Here is a 23,213-nt window from a genome sequence, read left to right as displayed (position 1 = left end):
TAGGTGATCACAGAGCTGATCTCCCTGTGCTATGTGGCTACTTCCCACTAGCTATCTATTTTATGTTTGGTAGTGTATATATGTCCATGCCACTCTCTCACTTTGTCACAGCTTACCCTTCCCCCTCCCCATATCCTCAAGTCCATTCTCTACTAGATCTGTGTCTTTATTCCTGTCTTACCACTAGGTTCTTCATGACCTTTTTTTTTTTTTTCCCTTAGATTCCATATATATGTGTTAGCATACTGTATTTGTTTTTCTCTTTCTGACTTACTTCACTCTGTATGACAGACTCTAACTCCATCCACCTCACTACAGATAACTTCATTTCGTTTCTTTTTATGGCTGAGTAATATTCCATTGTATATATGTGCCACATCTTCTTTATCCATTCTATCCTTCCTTTTATTTCTTTAATTGGTCTTTTTGCTGTCTTTTGTACATTAGAATTTCAGTTATACAAAGTGTTAAGAACTGTAACATTATATTTCCTGGAAGGAAAGACTGATCCCTGTTTCTTGGAACAATGTAAGAAGACCGTTAGGACTAGTTTTACATTAGCACGCTGTGTCATCATGATCTTTAAGTAACTGTGAAGGGGTGGTGTTATTCAGAAAGTTCTCTTGAACGTTTTGATCTCAAATTAGAAAAAAATACGCCCCCCCCCCATACATAGACGCCCACAGTTTTCCAGTTCGGGGGCTGTGGTCACGCCTTGCTGTTCATTCAGGAAATACCACCCCCTTCCCGTCCTCGCCTCCTCCTGGTCCAGGGCCGAAGGGCATCTGGTGCTGAGCCCCAGGTTCCCTCTCTCGACGGCCGAAAAGCCAAGGACTCTTTTCCTCTTCAGTTTTGTGGGTTGTATTGACCAGCGAGAACACTTTCAAGTTTTTATTTGTTTCTTCTAGAAGAGGTCACGGATTCTAAGTTACGGGATCTTTTTGTTGGAACACATCACACTTCCATAGAGAACATTAGCTTCCTATAACCTGGTGCGATTTCCCTTGTCAGATGACTATTGTGGATATTTTCTTTCTAGATAAATGGATATTGGGTCTTCCTTTTGTTTCTCCTGCCAAGACCGATCTATTTTGTTAGTGTTGCCTAGTGACTGTTTCCTGCAGTTCGGGTCCAGGATGTCTCTACAAATGGCAATTTTAAATGGCTGGGTTAGGTATTAATTCATGAAAGGCTTTGATCAGTGGGGGTTTCTTCTCATTGACAAACGAGACATCTTTGCTGTGTCGGACATGTGACAGACAGCTGTGTTTAACTGGTATGCACATTTGGAGTCATTTTCTAATACGGGTGAAAGAAATTCTGACCTCGAAGTCATATTTACACTTCGAAATGCACCTCATTCACCCCGCGGCTGCGTGTAGGCATGAGCGATGGTATGCGGACGTACGGCCAGCACAAGAATTGGTTCTTAGGATGGTGTTTGGGAAACTGGAAGGAATAAAGAGACTTGTTATTTCTTATGGAATGCCATGGTGACAGCAAATAGAGTCACTGAAAAAGCCACCACGTTCTTTAGGGAAATGCCCCTGTACTGAACTTGTAAAGCACACGGGATAGTTTTCAAGGATTACCTCAAGCAAAATGCTTCGGTTCATATCTCCAGTTATTCCTTTAAAAAAAAAAAAAAAAAAGGCACCGCCGGGAGTATCAGGTCTTGCTGAGCTTCCTTAATAGTACTAGGTCAAGAAGTCATCATCATAGGGAAAAAAAACCCCATCCAAATTGTAAAGGTACTTTGTTTCAAAAATACATTTTATTTTAACTTGGGGCTTCTACGATGTACACCCAGCCATGTTCTAACGAGGATTTAAGGTGTTTTTACAGAAATACACATTATAATGAGAAGAAAATAAATAAGCAGAAAGCAGGACCAAGAGAACATGAGAGGAAGAAGCCGGAAGGAGATGAACCCATAAAACATGTGTTCAGAGCGCTCACCTCACAGTGTCCACACAGTAAAAGCACCCCACTTGCTGGCTAGAAGCATTTTCATTCGGGGTCCCGTCGTTTGAGAGAAGCTCTCTGTCAGCTTCTTCTGTGAGATTATGAATAGCTGTCAGGAAAGTGTCAGTGGTTGTTGATTCTCTCAGTCAGACCTTTAAGAAGCGCTAAGTAACGATTTGCCGGTTGGAGATGATGCTTCTCTTTAAGTATCCGAGATGTGCAGCTTTCTGCGTTGCCAGCTCAGTGGAGAACTATATTTTTTAACAGCAGAACTAGGGATGCTACTGATATCTCAGAAAAGGTGAGGGCTTGACAAGCGTGTTCACAGAAAGACCATCACCCACCTTCTCCAAGGACATGGCCACAAAAATGCCTGAGGATGAAGTTAAGACACACCTCAGACATTTGGATCTAGGCCAGTGTGGAGACAAAGGATGCCCAGGACCCCAACACTGTGGACAGAGCAGGACTTCAATGATTTCAGCTCAGAAAAAACTTTAAAGCTTGAGCAGTATAAGTTCCTCTGTACTCTTCTAGATAACCTCACAGGAAAGTCTGTGCCTAGGTGTGTGAATGAGTCCATTCCCTTTATAGGGTTATTAACTGTAAGCCCATGAAATATTGTGACTCCTACAAAAATATTGACTTCAGTTTTAGAAAAGTTTTTAGGTGGCAGGACCAATTGCGCACTTAGTAGTTAACTCTCCAATCTGCTACTTAACCAGGCATTTTAAGAAGAATTTTTAAAGGAGAATCCAGGACGCATCCCTGTCCTATGCATGGAACTGCTCTCCATGTTCATCAGACAGACTTCCTGAGCAGGTGCAGGACTCCTGGTACCTGGGAGTTCAGGCTGATCTCATGCAGTTTAGTCATGGAAGGTCCTTAAAAACCATAACCCACCTTGGGTTTTTCTATTTCAGCGTGAGGGGTAGAGCGGGTATCAAATGAAAGTAATGGAGTGAAGCCCCAGCTCAAGACCATTCGCCCTTTGGGAGAAATTGAGAAATTTATCAGGAAGTTAACCTGCAACATTTGAGGTGGAATTTTAAAAGCTAATAGGTCTTAAATGTAAGGCCAGACACTATAAAACTCTTAGAGGAAAACAGAGGCAGAACACTCTATGACATAAATCACAGCAAGATCCTTTTTGACCCACCTCCTAGAGAAATGGAAATAAAAACAAAAATAAACAAATGGGACCTAATGAAACTTAAAAGCTTTTGCACAGCAAAGGAAACCATAAACAAGATGAAAAGGCAACCCTCAGAATGGGAGAAAATATTTGCAAATGAAGCAACTGACCAAGGATTCATCTCCAAAATATACAAGCAGCTCATGCAGCTCAATATCAAAAAAACAAACAACCCAATCCCAAAATGGGCAGAAGACCTAAATAGACATTTCTCCAAAGAAGATATACAGATTGCCAACAAACACATGAAAGAATGCTCAACATCATTAATCATTAGAGAAATGCAAATCAAAACTACAGTGAGGTATCACCTCACACAGGTCAGAATGGCCATCATCAAAAAATCTACAGACAATAAATGCTGGAGAGGGTGTGGAGAAAAGGGAACCCTCTTGCACTGTTGGTGGGAATGTAAATTGATACAGCCACTATGGAGAACAGTATGGAAGTTCCTTAAAAAACTAAAAATAGAACTACCATACGACCCAGCAATCCCACTACTGGGCATATACCTTGAGAAAACCATAATTCAAAAAGAGTCATGTACCACAACATTCACTGCAGTTCTATGTACAATAGCCAGGACATGGAAGCAACCTAAGTGTCCATCGACAGATGAATGGATAAAGAAGATGTGGCACATATATACAATGGAATATTACTCAGACATAAAAAGAAACGAAATTAAGTTATTTGTAGTAAGGTGGATGGAGTTAGAGTCTGTCATACAGAGTGAAGTAAGTCAGAAAGAGAAAAACAAATACAGTATGCTAACACATATATATGGAATCTAAGGGAAAAAAAAAAAAGGTCATGAAGAACCTAGTGGTAAGACGGGAACAAAGGCACAGACCTACTAGAGAATGGACTTGAGGATATGGGGAGGGGGAAGGGTAAGCTGTGACAAAGTGAGAGAGTAACATTGACATACATACACTACCAAATGTAAAATAGATAGCTAGTGGGAAGCAGCCGCATAGCACAGGGAGATCAGCTCGGTGCTTTGCGACCACCTAGAGGGGTGGGATAAGGAGGGTGGGAGGGAGACGCAAGAGGGAGGGAATATGGGGATATACGTATGCATATAGCTGATTCACTTTGTTATACAGCAGAAACTAACACAACATTGTAAAGCAATTATATTCCAATAAAGATGTTAAAAAAAAAAAAAAAGCTAGTAGGTCTACCACCTGCGGGATTGAAATACTGTCTTCTTGCAGAAATTAGGAAAAAAATCCAACAGTCTAGATCTGGCCAGAGCAGATTATACCCACGTGGTAGAAAAATATAAATAAACTGATCCTGAATAAATTTCAAAGAACAGAGCAGTTTTTTGAAGAGCTTTGAAACAGGAAATAAACCCCAGATGCATTTATTTTGCTTGATTTTCTTTCCTGTTTCAAAAAATATTAATTTTGCTCTCTGCCAGGCACAGGGGTACGTGTTGGGAATCCAGTTGCGGGTAAAATCTGCTTACCTGAGAGGCTGGCATTACCATTACTCAAATCACAACACAAAGCAGCGTGAAATTGCCACCCTGACAAGTGCAATGCAGAAGATATAAAAACACGTTCTGTGAGACCTGGTCCTGGCGGCCGGGGTGGGGGGTGGATTCCTGAGGAAGGGGTGCTTGAGGAGAGATCTGAAGGCTGGGCGGGTGGAAGGGTCCAGGGTGTGAAGGTGGCTTGTGCAGACTTTGGCAGGAGGAAGCCTAGGGAGAGGAGCTGGAGGAAGGTTGTGTGATGGAGTAGGGGGTCGAGGCAGTCCAGGGCGCACCGTGGGGGGAGCCAAAGAGGCAGGACCTCCCCCACCGTGATGATGGGGTCTGACCGCATCCTCAGTCTGGCCGTCTGTGCTCTCACTGCTGAGTCTGATAGCCAACTTCTGGTCTTCCCACATGGGTATATTCTCACGAAGAGTTTTTGAATGTAAAGACAGAAGTGAAAATACATTTGATAAAATCTCCGGGGTCACCTCCTTTGAATTTCACTTGACATCCTCCTGAGCCCCCAAGATCGCGGGCATCTTGCTGCCCTCAGTCCTTGTTAAGCCAGGAGGGAGCAGGCAGGACTGGCTTAGAGGCTCAACCTTCAGAGAAGGGGAAGCTGCATCACTCAAGTCCCGAAGAACTTCCCAAAGTCCCTCAGCCCCGAACCTCCCAGTTCAACTCTGACCACCGATAAGGTCCGGAAAAGACAGTGGTGTTCTTGTGAGCACAAGAAAAAGCAGAATAATCTGAGTGTGTAGTACTTTACTTTTTGCTTGAATAGAACGGTTTTAAGTTTTCCTGCCAATGAAAGAACGTTACAGCTGTTTGTTAGGGCAAAAGGCTGTACCTACTTTAAAAGCCATTTGTCTTCTGGATTCAGTTTGCCTAATCATTTCAGTTTTTCTGTGATTGTTATTTACTGCCATTTGCTAATGCAATTCGTGCTTTAAAGATAAATGATAACCACAAAACTCAAAGAAATCACCATCTGAGATTCAGGAGTCAGCAGAGACTAACATTCTCTCGAGGTTAAATGAGCTCTTGGGATGGCTGCAGTGAGGGGACCTCGTGCTGACCCGAGGGGACGAGTCTGGTCTGGTTCTAGAATGAGGCCCGGGCCTCGCTTCTTTACAGGGCTTGCAGGCTCCTCCCACCCCCACTCCCAGGTGTGGGAAGTGCTGGGCCAAGAGGATTAATGCAGGCTTTTCAGGATTGCAAGCTCAGGAGCATTAAACCAGGATGCCCCCGATAGAGACAGCGAGGTCCAAAAGCAATCCCAACCTTGGACGTGTAGACCTGCTGGTACCCCAGGTGGTCCACACGGGCTATTGCACGTGTCCGACAAAGCTGGAGAACATGTAAGTAGAATCAGAAAGTTAGATGATTACAAAGGCTTTTTCCCCCCAGCTACTGTATTTTAAATACTAATCCAAAATATGATATGCTTTCAGTGAAGGCCAGACTGACCCTAAGTATCATTGAAAGTGTCATCACCTGTCCTATTTTTTTGCCATTTATTTATGTTTTCATGATAGGTCTTTCATAGGTTTTACAATTATTTTAATTTAAAACCTCTTTTAACTAGCGAGATGATATAATTACATTTTTTAATTATGTGAGTAGTTTACGTAATAACCCTGAAATCCTTCCTCTGTGTGCTTACTCACAGCCTTGTCCCGTTAATAAGAGGAAACAGTTGATGGACACTGGTTCACTTAAGACTTATTTGTTTAAAGCACTGACTGTTATTATATGGTTTTGATCATCAGTGCCTTATAGGACTGAAAAGTGGCCGTTCTACAAATTCATACTCGTTAAATGTGTATTATTAAAAGTTGTGTTTTCACTGTCAACATTTGCATTGCCTACAGCTCTTTATTTGACCAAATGAGTTATAAATCACAATTTGGGTTTTGTTTGATTTTTTTTTTTTTTTTTTGAGAATAGTCTTGGAAAGGAGAAATAAGTCCTTCCTCTCCCAGGAAGAATTTCACAAAGTCCCGCGTCATTCTGAATTAGGCCCTGTGGTTCTTTTACAAGATTCAGGTTTAAGTCTGTGTCTCTTTCAAGAATTGCTCTTCCCGAGGGCTTCCTTTTCTGCATTCGTTTGGCACACATTGGCTTAGTGACCTGAATCCTTAGCAGATTAACAGCAGGAAATGTTGTCTGACTACTCGCTGCCAACATCTCATATGTGTGATGTGAAGCTCTTTGTGAAAAAGCGAGCCCAATGTTTTTGCCAGGAAGAAGCACGCTTCACTGAAAAGCTATCATCTACCACGGTACATGGCTCTGAGCACAAAAGTCTGATTTCAAACAGAGGCTGAAATGACGACAACAAATGAAGACAGAAACAGATTGTGGCTGAAAGAAAAAGGCATCTTTCTAAAAAAGGTGGAGGGGCTTCACGTGCACAAATGGACTTTTGCCGTGTATGTGCTAAAAGTATTTTTTCAGAGAATCTCCATCAAACCTAGGTCGACTCTACTGCATTTGAACTCTCCCTTCTTGTTTTGGTTGTGCTGCATGCCATGTCTGTGATAATATGTAACTATCATGTTTTGGCCTAGGATGTACCAAAATGTGCCAGTATACCCAGTGCCTGTTGAAAACCGTTTTGTATGTGTTTGCAAAGGATAATTGAATGTACCCTTAGTTTACTGATAATAATACTATTTTCAGCCGTTTCTCCCTTTTACCTGTACAGTGAGATTTGTTTTTCACAAGAGACATGGGATGATTTCACTGCAGATGAAATAGGCATCAGTGGTATGTCAATCTCTATACCAAATTTCAGCATTAGAAAACCTAAATTTATTGGGCTTCTTATGAAAAGGGCCTACTAATAATCACCAGCATTTATTGGTTATCGTTTCCCATGGGCTAGGCAATACGTATGCTTTCCTGTGTTTTATTTAATGCAACAATCCTATGAGTAAGGACCAATATTATTTCCATTTTTTAATGAAGGCAGTGAAGTTCAGAAAGGTTCAGTGACCGTCTCACCTCACAGCCAGCTAGTTGTAGAGCCAGGGTCCAGCACTGGGGCTGTCTGATGTGCCTCACTTAGAATAGAATGGTGGGAAAACCGACTTGAATTGGATAGGAATAATATCTTTAAAATTGCATTTTGAAGATATTTAAATAATGCTAGATGAATTCTAAGTTTCTAGACAGTTGAGACATGGAAATAAATCACTGTTTTGTTTAAAAACTTAGCAAGACCAGGAAGTGGTCCCAGGTTCATATTTTAACAGACCACTTCAGATCTTTATTGCTAACTGAGCTGAGTTTAAGAAAGTGGCAGAATAATCATTGATTGACTTATTAATAATGTGAAAAGAACTATTATGGTTTTCTAAAAAGCTGATTGCTTGTGAATTTAAAGAAAGAGCTAGCAAGATATGTAACATCTAGGCAGAAAAAAATCATCTCTGCTTCTCACATCAGCCCTCTGAATTCGCTGCCTGGATCACACTTGGGATTTAGTACATAGACTAGGTCCTGCCCCTCTGGGCATGGATCCTGGCAGCAGTGATGGGGATAATGGACTTCCTACTGTGCTTATTAAACTTGGCATTGAAAGTACACTTGAGACAGAAAGCCCCAAATGGAAGTAGATGCACACAGGGCAGCTGGGGCCATATATTGCTTCTTAGACCTTCCCGGCCTCAGATCTCTCTCGAGTGTTGATGGACTGTTGTCACAGACCAGACACCATCGTCATCTTTTATTCCTCTTGGTATTTTCTAAGTGTAGATTTTTTTTTTTTAATCCACTTAAATTTCAGGGCAGACTGTGTTAGAATGTTTTTCTATCTGACAGAGAAAAAAGAAAACCCAGGAAAAACTGACCTACACAGAGTCCAGGTGTCCGATTTAGGCTCAAGCTCAGGCTTAGTTAGTTTGCTGAGCTCTCCACATGCTCCTATAACACCAGGCAAATTGTGTTGCCATCATTTAGAAATGAAGAGAATTCCAGTTGACCTTTAGAAGTGAGGAGAATGGAAAAGCATTCAGTGTGGAAATATGCAATTAGGGAAGGAAGCATGAAAAAAAATGATGGCATTTTTCATCGAGATTAATCGAAGATAATGTGAGGAGAAATTCCTCCTTCAGATTCATGCCCGGAGCACTTATTAGGCGCATATGTTGAATGTCTTCTGTGTTTAGGACACTCTGTCGGGGGCATTAAAAAGGTTGCACAGTTTCCTGTCCTCAGGGAGCAGAAATACAAGTTCCACACCGTGCAACAATACACGGAAGGATATAATTTCAGAAGAAAATCAGCAGTCCATTTGAAGAAGATATATGATGGAAAGAATAAAGTGCTTACAGGGCTGGCGCTCCCTCAAATTTCAAAGCAGCTGAAATAAGGGTACAGAAGTGTCAGTTTCCCTGAACGGTCTCAATATTATATGTTTCCTTGTATTAACGCACGTGGTATAAGCCTAAGCCAATGTAACAAGAGGCGTTTTTTTCAGTGATGGTTTAAAGAAATGCGCACATAGATCCCGAGGAGCCTCAAGGATATACCCACACGCCCTGGTGCTGATGGCTTTGGTTCCCCCACCCCAAGAAGTAGGGGCGCATTTCCCCCCCAAGAAGTAGGGACCATTGATTAGCTCCAGTTCTCAGGCAGAACGACGTGCTCTGCCTCATTTTCTTTGTGATTGTGCAGCTTCAGATAAATAAGAACTGCAGCCCGTCTTCTAAGGCGAGAAGATTATACTTGATTTTACAAATTTCTCTAATTTCAGCTTTTAGCCTTTCCCCAGGCTGATTCGTAGCTTTGTGAAACTGAAAGAAAAGACAGATTCTGTTGAAGTCTTGTGCTGAGGTTTAGTACAATTTGTGCTACCTGCTTGTGCACTCATGACTTGAGCACAGATCAAGACACGATTTCCAGGGACTTGAGCATCAAGGCAGCGCTCATTTCGGAGGATGCGTCCACAGGTGTGCCGTCTCCTGGTCAGCTGTCAATCAAGAGAAGCTCCTCCCTCCATCCTCCCCTGGGTTCAGTGCCCAGTGTTTGTTCCTCCCCATGACCTCCCTAACCTGCCAGGGAAGATGTGAATGCTTTTACTCCTTCACAAAAGAGGAAGTCAAGACATTTGTTAACCTACCTGGGTCATTTTTTAGTGAGGTGGCAGGTTCTTGAGTTAAAGTCTGTATGTTTTAGCTCTACCAAGGGAGAGCTAAAAAAAAAAATTCAACAAACTCAAAAACATTTCTATTTTGTGTATTTCGTTCATAGCTTTAAATGCAGGTTCATTGTTTGGCTTGTTTATTCGTTGGTTTTCTAGTTTGGTGGTTTATCATTGCTCATTTGTATCATTTTATTTCAGCGTGTGGCTGGTTTTTCATTTCTTGAGAACTTAACGTTTCTTAAGAAAATTTGTTGGAGAGGGTGTCTTAAGATTTTAAGACTGTGTGTGTGTGTGTGTAAATAAAGTTTATCATAATGCAGCTATCAGTGTTGGTACAAGAAGGCCTGAGAGAAACTGATGTGGATCTAAATCTGAAGAAGTTACACATTTCCTCAAAAAAAAAAGAAAAATTGCTTTAGAGTCCTCCATTTAAGAATTTTTAAGTTGTAAACTTTAGTGTACCTTTCAACCATGCCTGCAAATGAGATCTTGAAAACATACAAAGGCCTTGTGCCCACCTTCAGAAATTCTGATTTATTTGACCTGAGGTGGGTTCCTGGATATTGGCATATTTTAAATGCTCCCAGGATCCACGGTTGAAAAACCACTAGTTTAAAATATTGCTTTGGCAACATTGGTTATGATATGCTAGTGAGAAAAATTTTAAGTTTCATCACGTTACCTTTTTATTCTCTTAATGGTATTTGACCAAAATGAGCTTCCGTAAAAAATAAATACAGGAGGCACATTGCCACCAGGAGTGTCTTTATAGTCAGTCGGGATATTAGGCGAGTGCACAGAGAGACAGCTGTGATATTAGGCAGAATATGGAACGTGCCCTCTTGGTACCATAAAGTGCTCTAATGTCCAAAGGTGAGAGAAACCACATTTGGCTGGGAGGACAGGAAATGCTGTAAAGAAGTGGCACTGGAGAAGCATTGTGAAGGATGGGAGTTGACAGGCAAAATACAAGGCAGAGCACTTGGGGACATTTAGAGCATCAATATGGGTAACACCTGTAATGAACTGAAACACGTCAAGCCTGATTTAGCCCATGAGTTCATAGTGGTAATAGAAAACAAAAATCCTAATTGGTGACTTCTGGATGGTGCTAGAAAGCCAACTCGTTATCTTGAAATTGGATAAAGGAAAAGGTGTGAGCATTGATCCTGGCTTCCATCATCAGACCATGTCACTGGATAAATAATTCTGACAAAAAGAAGTGTCTCTTCATAGACATACTCCAACTAATAAATGGGGGACCAAGGTCCGGATTCGAATATTCCCATCTTGCCACCTCAAATTAATGGATCTAGGGCAATGATCTTTAGTGACTGCTAATATCACAAAAAGGCAAGAATTAACTTTATGCCGCCTGGTGAAATTACACAGCATCATTTATGGAAACCAGTCAAACAAGGATCTGGTCAAGCTTCTAGATTTCACTATCAGTTTACAGGAAATACAGAAGACAGAAGAACATGTTAAATTACACCATGGAGATGCAAACAGCAAGTCTAGACTGAGCGAACTCTACAGGCAAATGACCTGGTCTCCTAGACAAGTTAGTTTCAAGGGGAAAACCAACATAAATGGAGAACTTGCAGATTAAGAGAGACCAGAGAGATATGTCAGCCGACTGCAGTGTATGGGCTAATCAAAGAAAATGAAAAAGAAAAAAAAATCTTTGAAATAATTGGGGAAATTAAAGTACTGACTAGATATTTGGTGATATTATGAACTGATTGCTACTTTTTTTTTTTAACATCTTTATTGGAGTATAATTGCTTTACAATGGTGTGTTAGTTTCTGCTTTATAACAAAGTGAATCAGTTATACATATACGTATGTTCTCATATCTCTTCCCCCTTGCATCTCCCTCCCTTCCACCCTGATTGCTACTTTTGTTTAGATGTGATGAAGTTATTGAGATTACATTTCTTAAAAGAGCAGAGTTACATACTAAGATAAATAGAGACAAAATTATTTGCTGAGATGCTTCAGAATACCCAGGGGGAGGATGAGTGGAGCAGAACTCCGGATGAACCAAAGTTGTGGTCTTCAGAGGCATTTGTTAAAATTGGGTGATGAGTATGCAGGCTTTCATGATGCTGTTCTCTCTACTTTGGGAAATGTTTGAAATTCCCCCATCCTAAAACATTCTGAAATTAACTTTTAAAAGTTGTTAGACAAATGAAAGTACAAATAAAAATTTTAATGTAAACTTTCAGGTGATGCTGGTTGATAAGACCTTGAGAACCAGTGTTTCACAAACATTGTAAAAATCTTGAATTATCTTGGACTTGCAGGAAGTTTCATTAATGCTGCAGAAAAGCTTATTTCATCTGCTGTGTTTGAGTGGTGATGATGGACGTATCCTCATCTTCTCTATTAGAAACAGAAACCCAATTTTAAGTGGAAAAAGAGGGTAGAGAGAGGGCAGTCCACCATTGGTTTGTTACTCCAGGAAAGCAAAATCCACTTTCCTTAATGTCCAGGTGTTAAAAGTCAATGGTTATGTAGACTGCGAATGCATCTGAGTCAGAGACATGACTTAACAACTCACAGGAAACAGCAAATGAGACTAAAAGCTGTTCATCGTCTCCAGTTAAGTAAATTACCCATTGATTTTAGAATACCTCTGTCCAAAAAATGTTTTTTAATGTACTGAATTCTTTTTTTTTTTCTTAACATCTTTATCGGAGTATAATTGCTTTACAATGGTGTGTTAGTTTCTGCTTTATAACAAAGTGAATCAGTTATACATACACATATGTTCCCATATCTCTTCCCTCTTGCATCTCCCTCCCTCCCACCCTCCCTATCCCACCCCTCTAGGTGGTCACAAAGCATCGAGCTGATCTCCCTGTGCTATGTGACTGCTTCCCACCAGCTTCTACTGAATTCTTGACTCATTATAGCTGTTATAAACATACCCAATGAAAGTAAAGTGCCTAGATTTGATCACTTAATGAACATCCTATCTTTGGGAACCGAATATTTAACATAAATTCTCTAAAAGGTCCAGTGACGGTTGAGCTTTAGTCATATTTTAGATGTTACTACCGAAAGCTGCACACAGTGTCAACATGTAGAAATAATTGACTTAAAAAGTTAAATAACGCACTAGAAAAAAATTACCTGAGTAAGAAGAATCAAGAATTTGGGGGAGTTGGGAGTGATTGCAGAGGGGATCCTGTCCGGGGCTACAAAATAGTCCCATCTTGTGTCCTGTGCTAACTCCATCCATTGCCAGGGTCTTTCTCATCACGTGTGCGGAAGGGCTCTGAAGCCGCATTTGGGCTGCCCGGGGGAGTGAGCTGTGATCATTAGTGATGTTGGCCGTGAGCACAGGTGCCCAGTTACAGCCTCAAGCCCGTGATCACCTGGCTCCCTGGAGTCGTCCATCCTCACTCAAGGATGAGCAGGTGAAGGACCCACATGACGGGAGAGGCCTTTCCAGTGTCATCCAGCTGGCTGGCGGCTGTGGTGATGTTTGGCAGATAGGAATTTCACTGTTTACATATAACCATCTATAGCAGATTCTAGACAACCCGTCTTAGTTCTTAGGGCCAAAACAAACAGAAACAGACCCAAAAACCCTTCACAGTGAAGAATGGACCACTATGTGATTGTCTTAAGGACTGTTTATAGTGTTCAAATACGTTTAAAACAGTAAGAAAAAATCTGGTCTGTTCAAGAGAGAGCTGTGGTTCATTAATAGAAATCAAATGGTGAGAAGCCAGAAAATTAAGAACCAGTTAGTACAGTGGTCTGTGCTTGAGCTAATCATTCCACCTGTTAGACAAAAGGGAGAAGACAGCAGCCAGAAGACAGCTAATAAAACAATGCCCAAGGCCGCCTGCAGCATGACCAGAATAATTCCTCCATTGAGGGCCTGGCTGTGGTCTGCTGGCTCAGAGGATGTAGAAGGCTTTGTAGAGGAAGGTTTATTGTGTTTGTTTTGATTTGTTTTTACTCATTGAGAAAGTACTTGGCCAGACACTGCTGTGTATTTGTGTGTGTGTGTGTGTGTGGGTGTGTGTTGTGTTCTAGTTAAAGCAGTTAGACAGTAAGCAGATAATTGATATCTGAAGAAAGAGCAGGGCATATTAATAATAAGGCTGCTTATTGACACCACAAGGAGCTGTATATGTGCTCCTACCACAGAAATGCCTAGTGAGTTCTATATTACATATTCTGCCATTTATCAATCACGTAGGCTGATAATATCAATAGCTGACATTTGTGGGATGCTTGACATGTGTTATCACTGGACCAAGTTGGAATACTTTGTTTCATTTTAATGTCAACCATTACAAAGAAGTAGATGGAATCATACCCGTTTTACAGAGGGAAAGCTTCGAGGTCCGCACAGCTGCAAGGGACATAAGGAAGACTCAAAGCCAGGTTTACCTATTAAAGCTGCCGTCATAGGCAACACTAAGACTGCCTCTCCCATGTAACTCCTCTGAACCTCTGTGTTCTTATCTCTAAATTGGACATCATACCAATGGAAGCATCAGAAGAACCAGTTTTTTTTGGTGCAAACTTTATAATTTGTTAAGCATTATTCAGAAGCAATATGCTGTTATTTACAAATAAAGGATTTAAACCAGTGAGCAGCATTTCATTGTCATACCATTTATTTATATCCATTGAACAATGTTACACAGTTTAGCTAACATGTAATTTATTTTCATACACTATTAAACTTTTTTCAAATTCAACATTGATTATTCAGCTGGTTACAATTCAGGCTTCACTTTTCTATCCTACATTTATCTTTTCTCCTAAATAGCCATGCTTGAGGGGACTAAGTAATTTCCAATATATTTGCGGTTGCACAGTAATACATACCACTAACACGTCTTCTGGATACTTACTCTTTTGGTATGCCCATTGTTTATCAATTTTCTTATTTTTCTCTTACTACATTAAATCTTAAAGACAAATACGCTTAAGGTACGAGATGTGAAATGTTGGTACTGCACAGACAAAATGTAGTTTAGCTTAATTGCTTCCAGTTAATCCATCTCCGACTCCAAGGCCAAGTTTAAAAGACCTTTGATGAAAATATGATACTGTATATCACCATAAATTAAGCTGATGGATTTTTTTTTCCCCAGATGACTGCCTTTTTTCTTTCTCCAATTGACTGCTTTATGGCCAAAAATACAGCACATATATATCTACATCTTACATTTATAAATGATAATTTAAATCTTTAAACTTAATGAACATGTTTGTTATGTTTAATAGAAAGGATTTCTCTAAAAAAAAAAAATTAAGAGAAAGTTGAACTCTGTGATACAAAATTGAAATTTGTGGCTGTAAACAAAAACTAATAAAGTTTAATGGGCTTTAGAAAGTGATCCATAGCTAGAATTTCTAAGTAAGGACTGGGATAGAAAGTTTGAAGGGGACTTCCACCTAAGACAAGGAATGGGGTTAATTCTTCTCAGGCCCAGAGCCTGATAACCTGGGGGAGTGAGCGTGGGTATTCCGAAACACAGCTGTGGTTGGCCCTTTAATGCGCTCACCGTCGGGATTTTTGTGTTTCACAATATATTTGAGGCTTCCAAGCACCACTTCATTTCCCCAACTACTTCCGTTTTGAAATCATCCGCAGGTTGCCTGTACTTACTCACTGACAGGAGTTATTTTTTTTATTTATTTGTTTGTTCTGTAGGAGCTACCTCTTGTAGGATTAGATCCACTTTATTGAGCCTTTTTTCTAGTTAAAAAGGAGACGGTAAAGTGATCAAACCTGCTTGTTATTTACTGAACAGTTACAACAAGCAAGATTTTAAATTTTACCCATTTTTGTTCGTGGCAATTGAGAGAACTTTCTTGGTGTGTGTTGACTCGTTTTTCTGTTTTGTTCTCCATAGAAACGCTCCAGAGGCCAAGTGCTGTTTGATAAAGTATGTGAACATCTGAATTTGCTAGAAAAAGACTATTTTGGGCTTACATATCAAGATGCTGAAAACCAGAAGGTGAGTGGTTGAAAGCAATACAAAGTATTATGGCTTCAACTGTGCTTCACTGCAAGAAAGTGAGCTGAAACTGAATTGGTAAATCGTTTTCTCCACCTCCCCTCGTACTCCCACGCCCTCACATTTATTATCCAAGGCCCTAAATGCTGTTAATCACCTTATTTCTTCATGAAGGAAATTATTGACAACTTCCTTTAATCTTGAGTCTTTTGGAAACAGTCAGTCAGTCAGCGTTTCTGCTTTTCATGCTTGAGTTCTTTAGGTTCCAGAAAAGCATTTTATATGGTGCTTTGGGGGGATGATATATTTCCATGGATTTGAGCCAATGAGAATCATATACATTGATAATTATACAGAAAACATGTTCACTGGATGCCATCTTATTACACTTTCATATTCTTGCTGAATCACAATATGAGATGAATCATGTACAGACCTGGTGTACAAGGCAAGCAAGTTAATGTATTCAGTCCACGTTTAATGTTACATGTAAAACCTCTGTAGACTCTTATACCTGCTGCAGTCTCTTCAGGCCTTTATCTCACTTATCCCCCCAACTGCCTGAAAGATAAGGAAGAAGAAATTGTTTCCTTAATGCTGGAAACTGAGCCACAGCAATTGTGCTCATTAAATGTCACTTGTTTGGTTGTCGTTCGTTAGTGAATCGTACTTTATCTTTACTGAATTCCGTGGATGATGTCTAACTTCATTATTAAACACCTGAGTGTTCTGATGAGGAAAATCATGTCAAACAAGTGTTCATTTGTTAGGAAAGCATTCTAAGAAGGTGCCTTAAAATCTATAATCACAGAAGTCGCTGCATGGGACTGAATGGCTAGGACATCAGTGGTCAAGTTACATGCAGAGTCAGCTCTCTGTGTTCTTGGGTTCTGCATCTGCAGATTCAACCAACAGCAGATCAAAAATATTTTTTTTAAGTTCCAGAAAGTTCCAAAAAGCAAAATTTGAATTTGCCAGTGCACCAGCAAGTATTTACATAGCATGTCCCTTGAATTAGGTATTAGAAATGATTTCAAGTATATGGGGGCGTTGCATAGGTTATATACAAATACTGTGCCATTTTATATAAGGGACTTGAGCATCCTCAGATTTTGGTGTTACCTGGGGTCCTGGAACCAATCCCCTGTGGTTACCGAAGGATGACTGTATCTTCAGCTCATGCTTGTAACTTGTTTGAACATAGAATCCACCATTTTTTCCCCTCTGTTTCTGTGCTAGCTTGAATCCCTGAAGGCACTTGTTGTAAAAGAAAAGAACTTTGTCAAGCCTGAATTGTGTGCACACACATCTTCTCATTAGACCAGAGCCTGGGCCCTCGCAGGACTAGTGAAGGGGCACCAGATGTAGGGGAAGGACCCAGCTGGGGGAGCCTTCCAGCAGCCACTGCTTCTCAAATACGTTTAGTTCATCTCTACCCAGTCAACACTAAGTCATCTCCATTCTGCTCTGATTCATATTCAGACTCTCACTTCTTTTTCAGAATTGGTTGGACCCTGCTAAGGAAATTAAAAAACAGATTCGAAGTAAGTTCTTTTGGATTATTATGTGTAGAAATAGGAAGATTTTCAAAGGGTGGGGTTATCTGAAGTGGTAGCTCATACCCACGTGGCTGGTGTGAATACGGTATTTTGAAAGACAGATTAAGATCTCAAATTTTATCTTTGGCAGGTTGGTCTAGCTCAGATACCCATTATTAATGATCACGACCCGGGAATAAAATGACATGACACTTGACCTATTCCCTTGCCTGTTCAGAGATGTGAGATATGATTTAATCAAGTGATGCCCCCGTTGACAATCATCTAAAAGTTTCAAACTTAATTATTAATGTTGTATTAAACCTAACTGCCACCAAAGTATGCAAGGCAAGCAGTCAAGCTAAAAGTAATAGTCATTTAATAGCTTAGAAATGGAGTAACAAGTCAGACTGAAGTTTACTGTCTGGTGATGTCTTCTTTTCTTAGCCCTAAAGGCAATTTAAGAAATGGACATTTCCTAGCGCAGAAAACAATTACATGAGCCACTCAGAAAATTTAAATACAAGTAGCTAATAAGTATTAGAAAAGGTGCTAAGTCTTAGTAATAATTAAATGCAAATTAAAATGAGACATTTTTCACCTATTCAGATTAGCAAAGATTTTAAAAGTTTAATAATGCCCTACACTGGCAATTTTGTACACAATTGGTAGAAATATAACCCTTTAAGAAGGCACTTTGTGTCAGTATTTATTAAAATTTAAAATGTGCTTATTCTTTGACCCCTGATTTTACTTGTAGAAATGTATCCAGTGTCTGCTTAAGAGAGGAGTGTCTACATGTGTGTACATGTAGGAAAGTTCATTGTCATACCATTGGCAATAGAAGAAGACTCAAAGCAACTTAAATATCCATTTATAAAGAAATGATTAAATCGATCATGAAATAGCCATACCTTGAAATACTAGGTAGCTGTTAAATAGAATGAGGTAGAATAAATATGTTTTAGCTCTCATTAGTGAGACCTTAGAGAAATAATTCATATTTGTTTAAAATGAGTTATGCATATATAGGTATATGGAAATACCTATACCTCCAGAAGTGGCACTGCAGGGTAGGGGGTTGAGAAAGAGGAATTTTTTTATTTTTAAGCCTTTTCTGTAGCTGTTGCCTTTTACTATGGATAAATGGTAAAACATGGATATATTTTATAATTTCAACTAACTAGTTAATTTTTTTCAAGCAGTTCATTTTTTATCAATAAAATCTAGTTTAATTTTCCAGAACAACTGATTCTATTTGAAGATTAAATTTAAGACCAATTTATTAATAAGAACAGCCTTCCCATCAAAGTTACTATTAAAAGAGAGAGCAAATCTTTCTAGTGCCTTTGAATGTTCTGAGGTCTTAAAATACCCTACATGCTAATAAAAAGTAATTAGTAGCGAGCAGTTTGAAATGGCTTAGTACTAGATAATATCTCAAAAGAAGCAAAAAATTCGCTATGCTTCTAGATATTAGAGAGTCTGATAATTCTTTATGCAACGAAAACATCTTTACCATAGTTTCGAGAGGAATTTGGTGTGGTCACTAATCAGAAACTTGATAGTGAAGTAGTTTGATAGAACTAAGTTGGGATTAAAACCAGGGACAGCTACAGTTGTGATAAGAAGGTGAAAACTTCAGAGTCCTAGTAAAAACTTTAAGATGATGAATATATTCTAAGGATCTTTTTATGGAGTTATTAAAAGCAGATGTGCTGAATATCTTAACATTTCATGTGCTTTAAGTCCTCTATATTCACCTAATTAATAAAACGCTGTTTCGTACTTGGTTGATTTTATAATTACAGAGCACTTTGAAAATATATTAAATGTTCAAGGATAAGTCATTAATTATACTGTTACAAGAAAGGCTGTAACAACAGTTAATTTTCTTTTCTGCTGTTAATGGAATTCTTTTTTTCCTTCATTTCCCATTTATCCTGTCTCCGACCTTCCTTTCTAAGAGATGAAGTTTAGGGGACAATCAGAACATGAGATTTAGAGGATATTTTCCTCATGCAGATTAGGCAGTGTTTGTGACAGCAACATAAAGAAAACCAAGTGACAATCATGCAGATAAAGGAGGAGACAAGAAAAAATTGGAATTTTTTAGGAATGGAATTGGGTGTTTTCATCTATATTCCTTATTGTTTCCCATGCACAAAATGCCTTCTTTCCACAAAAGGTACATTCTATCAAGGCAGAAAAGTATTATCAGAGCTAATGTAATTATTGTATAATCACTTCCTCTTTCTGAACATAAATATCAATAATAAAAGGATATTTCCATTATTTTTATGCTGTTAAGTCCACAGTAGGTCTCTAGAATGAGATCTTCAAGAGAATGGCGAATGGCAATCAAGCTGATAAAGATTTTAAGTTATGAATTTATGAGAAATAGAAAATTCTGAGCCTGAAGAGTTAGTTCTTATGAAAAAAAATTCTTATTCCAGTCATCTTTTATGCCTAGCAGATCTAAAATTTCTAAATATATTCTGATACATAGTATATTTATGATATAGTAACTTCATGATATAGAATATATGATATATAGTGATTTATGCTATAAACATAGTATATTTAGAAATTTTAAGATTTGGCAAGCATAGAAGACTAAAATTAGAATTTTTTCATAAGAATGAATTCTCTTCAGTTTCACAGTTTTCTGATTATCATAAATTTGGAATTTAAAATCCTATATCAGCCTTATAGAATGTCATTTTAATGCATTCAAGCTCTTGCATTTCCGTCTCTAACCAGAGCCGTCATCTGATCAGACATAGGCTCGCTCACAAACCTATTTATGGCATAACTATAGCCTCCCAGTGATTTGTTTCTACCAGATTCTTTACGAGGATATGTATTTCAGCTTTAATCTGCCTCTCTCATTAATTTCAAATGTTACACCTCATTTCACTGGTTTTTTTTTTTTTTTTCTTGATTGTGGTGTAGATTGTGTTTTCCTTAAACTTTCCCACCCTTTCAAAATAATGTCCTGCAAAACCTCATATTTGATTGGCTTATAACCTTAGGAAAGAAGATTCCTTGGGATTAATGATTTTCAAAGTGCGGTCCCTGAGCCCAAGTGTATTAGAACCATTAGGGTGTTTATTAAAATCACAAGTTCCTAGGCCATAATGCACATCTCCGGAATAAAAGCCTCTGAGTAGGGCCGAGGGATTGGCATTTTTAACAAGCCCCTCAGATGCTTCTTAGGCCCATGATCATTTGAAAGTCACTTTCCTGTAATGAGGATTTTTGCATTGAAATATCTTTCTTCTATTTTTATTCCCTCTTAGTTTCCAACTTGGAGTGTTTACCCTGAATTTATTATGAGTTTAATTACATTGCTAAACGATTCATTGGATTCACTTTGAAGTGGATAAAAATTATAAAAGAACAATAAATCCATTTCCCATAACGAATCCATTAGCTTTCATTCCAGTTGCTTGCGGGGAAACCAGCTCTCATGATGAACCTCACTGCTGGCAAGCATTCCATTTTAGCAGGAGGTGAATAGGAGTCAATAGGAAAGTAAAACCAAATCAGACTTGTTAATTTTAGAATAGCAAGAGGACATTTTTGAGAACAGTGGGAAAAATAATCGCTAGAAATATATTTGATTGCCAGATATTTTATGGCTTGTAATTCTTACAGCCCATGTTTTGGGAATATTTTCTTAGTGGTTTAGAAATGGCACGAAACACCCAGTAATACCCGGTCCCTATACCAAGTCCTTTATAAGGCAACTCAAATGGTGTCCCTGCCAGGTGGACCTCTAAGTGTAATATGAATAGCGGTGTCCAGAATAAGCCAGAATTAGTGAGTAGACTATGCCATGGATGACAGAAATATAGGTGACCTCTGCAGCTAAGTATTTGCTCCTCAAGAAGCAAGAGAACAGTTCAAAGGAAGGAGCCGGGCGGTACTTAGGATGTTGTCCCTTTCTTGTGAATGTTTGGGAAGGACTCGGGGAGAGAATGGAGCTTCCAGGAGTCACTGAATAGGAGAAGGGGGTGTTTGGAAGTCTTAGGAGGGCATTTGAAGCGTGAGGGCTGGACCACGAGGTCAGAGCAAAAGGGAGACCACGGCTCAGAGGAAAGGCCTCCAGCATGGAAGCTGGGAGACCAGGAGGGTCCTCCAAGCCGCCGTTCAGAACGAGCAGGGCCCGGGCCCTTGGAGCGTGCTTACTGGGTGGAGGGAAGACATGGAAACAGTTCCCAGCGAAGGAGCACCCAGCCTTCAGTAATGTACCGCATTTATTAAAAGGCCAGACAGAGAGACCAAGGTGAAAATAAGTGACAGGGGTGATCACAGAGAGAGTAAATGCCGAAAAGAAGAAAAGGTGGGTTTTATTCTCATTTACGGTGGTAAACATGGTTAGGTATACACAACTAGAGAACGCATGGATGAAACGGAGCACTCAGGAAGGCTTGTAATGTCTCACGTTTACATATGGACAGTCCGGGGAGCAGGTGCCTGTGAGCTGACGTCTGGGTGACCCCCTTCCCCGCTGGAGAGGCCATAGGAGAGGCCACAGGAGGAGGGGCGGCCGCGTGCAGTGAGGACCGTCCTGATCAGGGGCTGAGGAGGAGGGCTGGGCTTGGTAATGCACAGCAAATACCCCCCCCCCCCGGTCTCTTCCATCAGAAATCTCCCCAAGTAAGGAAAGAACTTTCCGAATGGCCCACAGAGCCGCTCATCTCTCAATACGACAGCAAACCTTTCCCATAAAATACAGATATCCTGAACAGTCCCTTGACATGTATTATTCTGGGATCTGACCTGTAATAACAAAGCAGAAGGGACAAAGGAAATGGGATTCTGTCTGTAATGTTGGTATGTGAGCTCTCCAGAACTTCAGAGAATAGATCCGGTCAGCCCTAGACTCGTCTGATTGAGGCTTATCTGTCTCGTTTACTTTTTTTCCCTCTTCCCAAGGCCTTTGTCCCTGAGAAAGGGAGGAAGTTTAGTCAATTTCCTTGCTAGTTAGAAACCCCAGTAAAGGATTTGATGGGGCAGAAGATTAGAAACTGGAGGAAGTTTCGGAGTTACCTGTGAGTTTCACTGAAAGGAGACGTCCCTGTTTTCCATTGATGATTAAAATGTTGCTTGGGTGTTAGTGCCTGGAGTTAGGGCAGTTCTAGCTACCTCTTAGTATAATAGGTACAAAGGGATTGTCTCAGACTTTATTCTGATTTTTTCTCCTCTCCACAGATGGTGCTTGGCACTTTTCATTTAATGTGAAATTTTACCCACCAGACCCTGCCCAGCTGTCTGAAGATATCACCAGGTATTTGAAAGTTGGCAGTGAAAAAGGCAGGCATGTTGGGGGTTGTGCTCCTCTTAAATTCTCGGGAGGAGAGCAGGCTTACATCTGGTAACCTTACGGTCATCCACACTGAAATGGCAAACAAAAGGCAACTGAATGAGAGCAAACATCCGATGAGAAGATTTGCCACATCATATGTGTTCCCAGTTGAATCTTTGGTGCTAAGCTGATACTTCCCTCTGCCTGACCCTGGTGGGAAAACACGCAGAAGTGAGATGCTGTCATCCACCCACCACAGTCAAATTCGATGGGATTCAGCCTTAAATGATACGACAATTCCTAGTGCTCCTGTTTCAAAACTTAGAGCAAAAGCGTGTCTTCGGATGCTTATGCCTTTTTATATAACCAGTCTGATACGTGGTGGCTGTTTTAAAAAATCACACAGGCCTGCACACACACACACACAAATGCACATAAACACGTGCACACCTAAGAGTGTACCTTCCACGCCTTCCGTATACAAGGAAGATGTTTCATTCATTTTAGAGAAAAGGCATCAAGAAAGGAATCGAACAGTCTGGCCTGGTGACTGAGCTTTGAGTA

General features: G+C 40.0%; 1 protein-coding gene and 1 long non-coding RNA gene across 17 annotated transcripts in view; one reads left to right on the top strand and one right to left on the bottom strand.

Annotated features, from left to right (window-relative positions):
* Window positions 1-23,213, bottom strand: part of LOC309610605 — a 716,737-nt gene that overhangs the window by 13,518 nt on the left and 680,006 nt on the right. The gene's annotated exons all lie outside the window — the stretch shown is intronic.
* The window catches only part of EPB41L3 (erythrocyte membrane protein band 4.1 like 3), a 223,328-nt gene that overhangs the window by 156,386 nt on the left and 43,729 nt on the right, over window positions 1-23,213 (top strand). For all 16 annotated transcript variants that reach the window (XM_082353502.1, XM_082353508.1, XM_082353507.1 and 13 more), the window contains exons 4-6: window positions 15,693-15,797; window positions 17,299-17,341; window positions 22,556-22,631. In XM_082353502.1, the coding sequence (XP_082209628.1) occupies window positions 15,693-15,797; window positions 17,299-17,341; window positions 22,556-22,631 (224 nt within the window). The remainder of the gene's footprint in view (window positions 1-15,692; window positions 15,798-17,298; window positions 17,342-22,555; window positions 22,632-23,213) is intronic.

This window comes from Balaenoptera borealis (genome assembly GCF_965194805.1).
Source record: "Balaenoptera borealis genome assembly, chromosome: 14".
NCBI lineage: Eukaryota > Metazoa > Chordata > Mammalia > Artiodactyla > Balaenopteridae > Balaenoptera > Balaenoptera borealis.
Note: the sequence above shows the minus strand (reverse complement) of the source record. Positions and strands in the feature narration are given on the sequence as shown.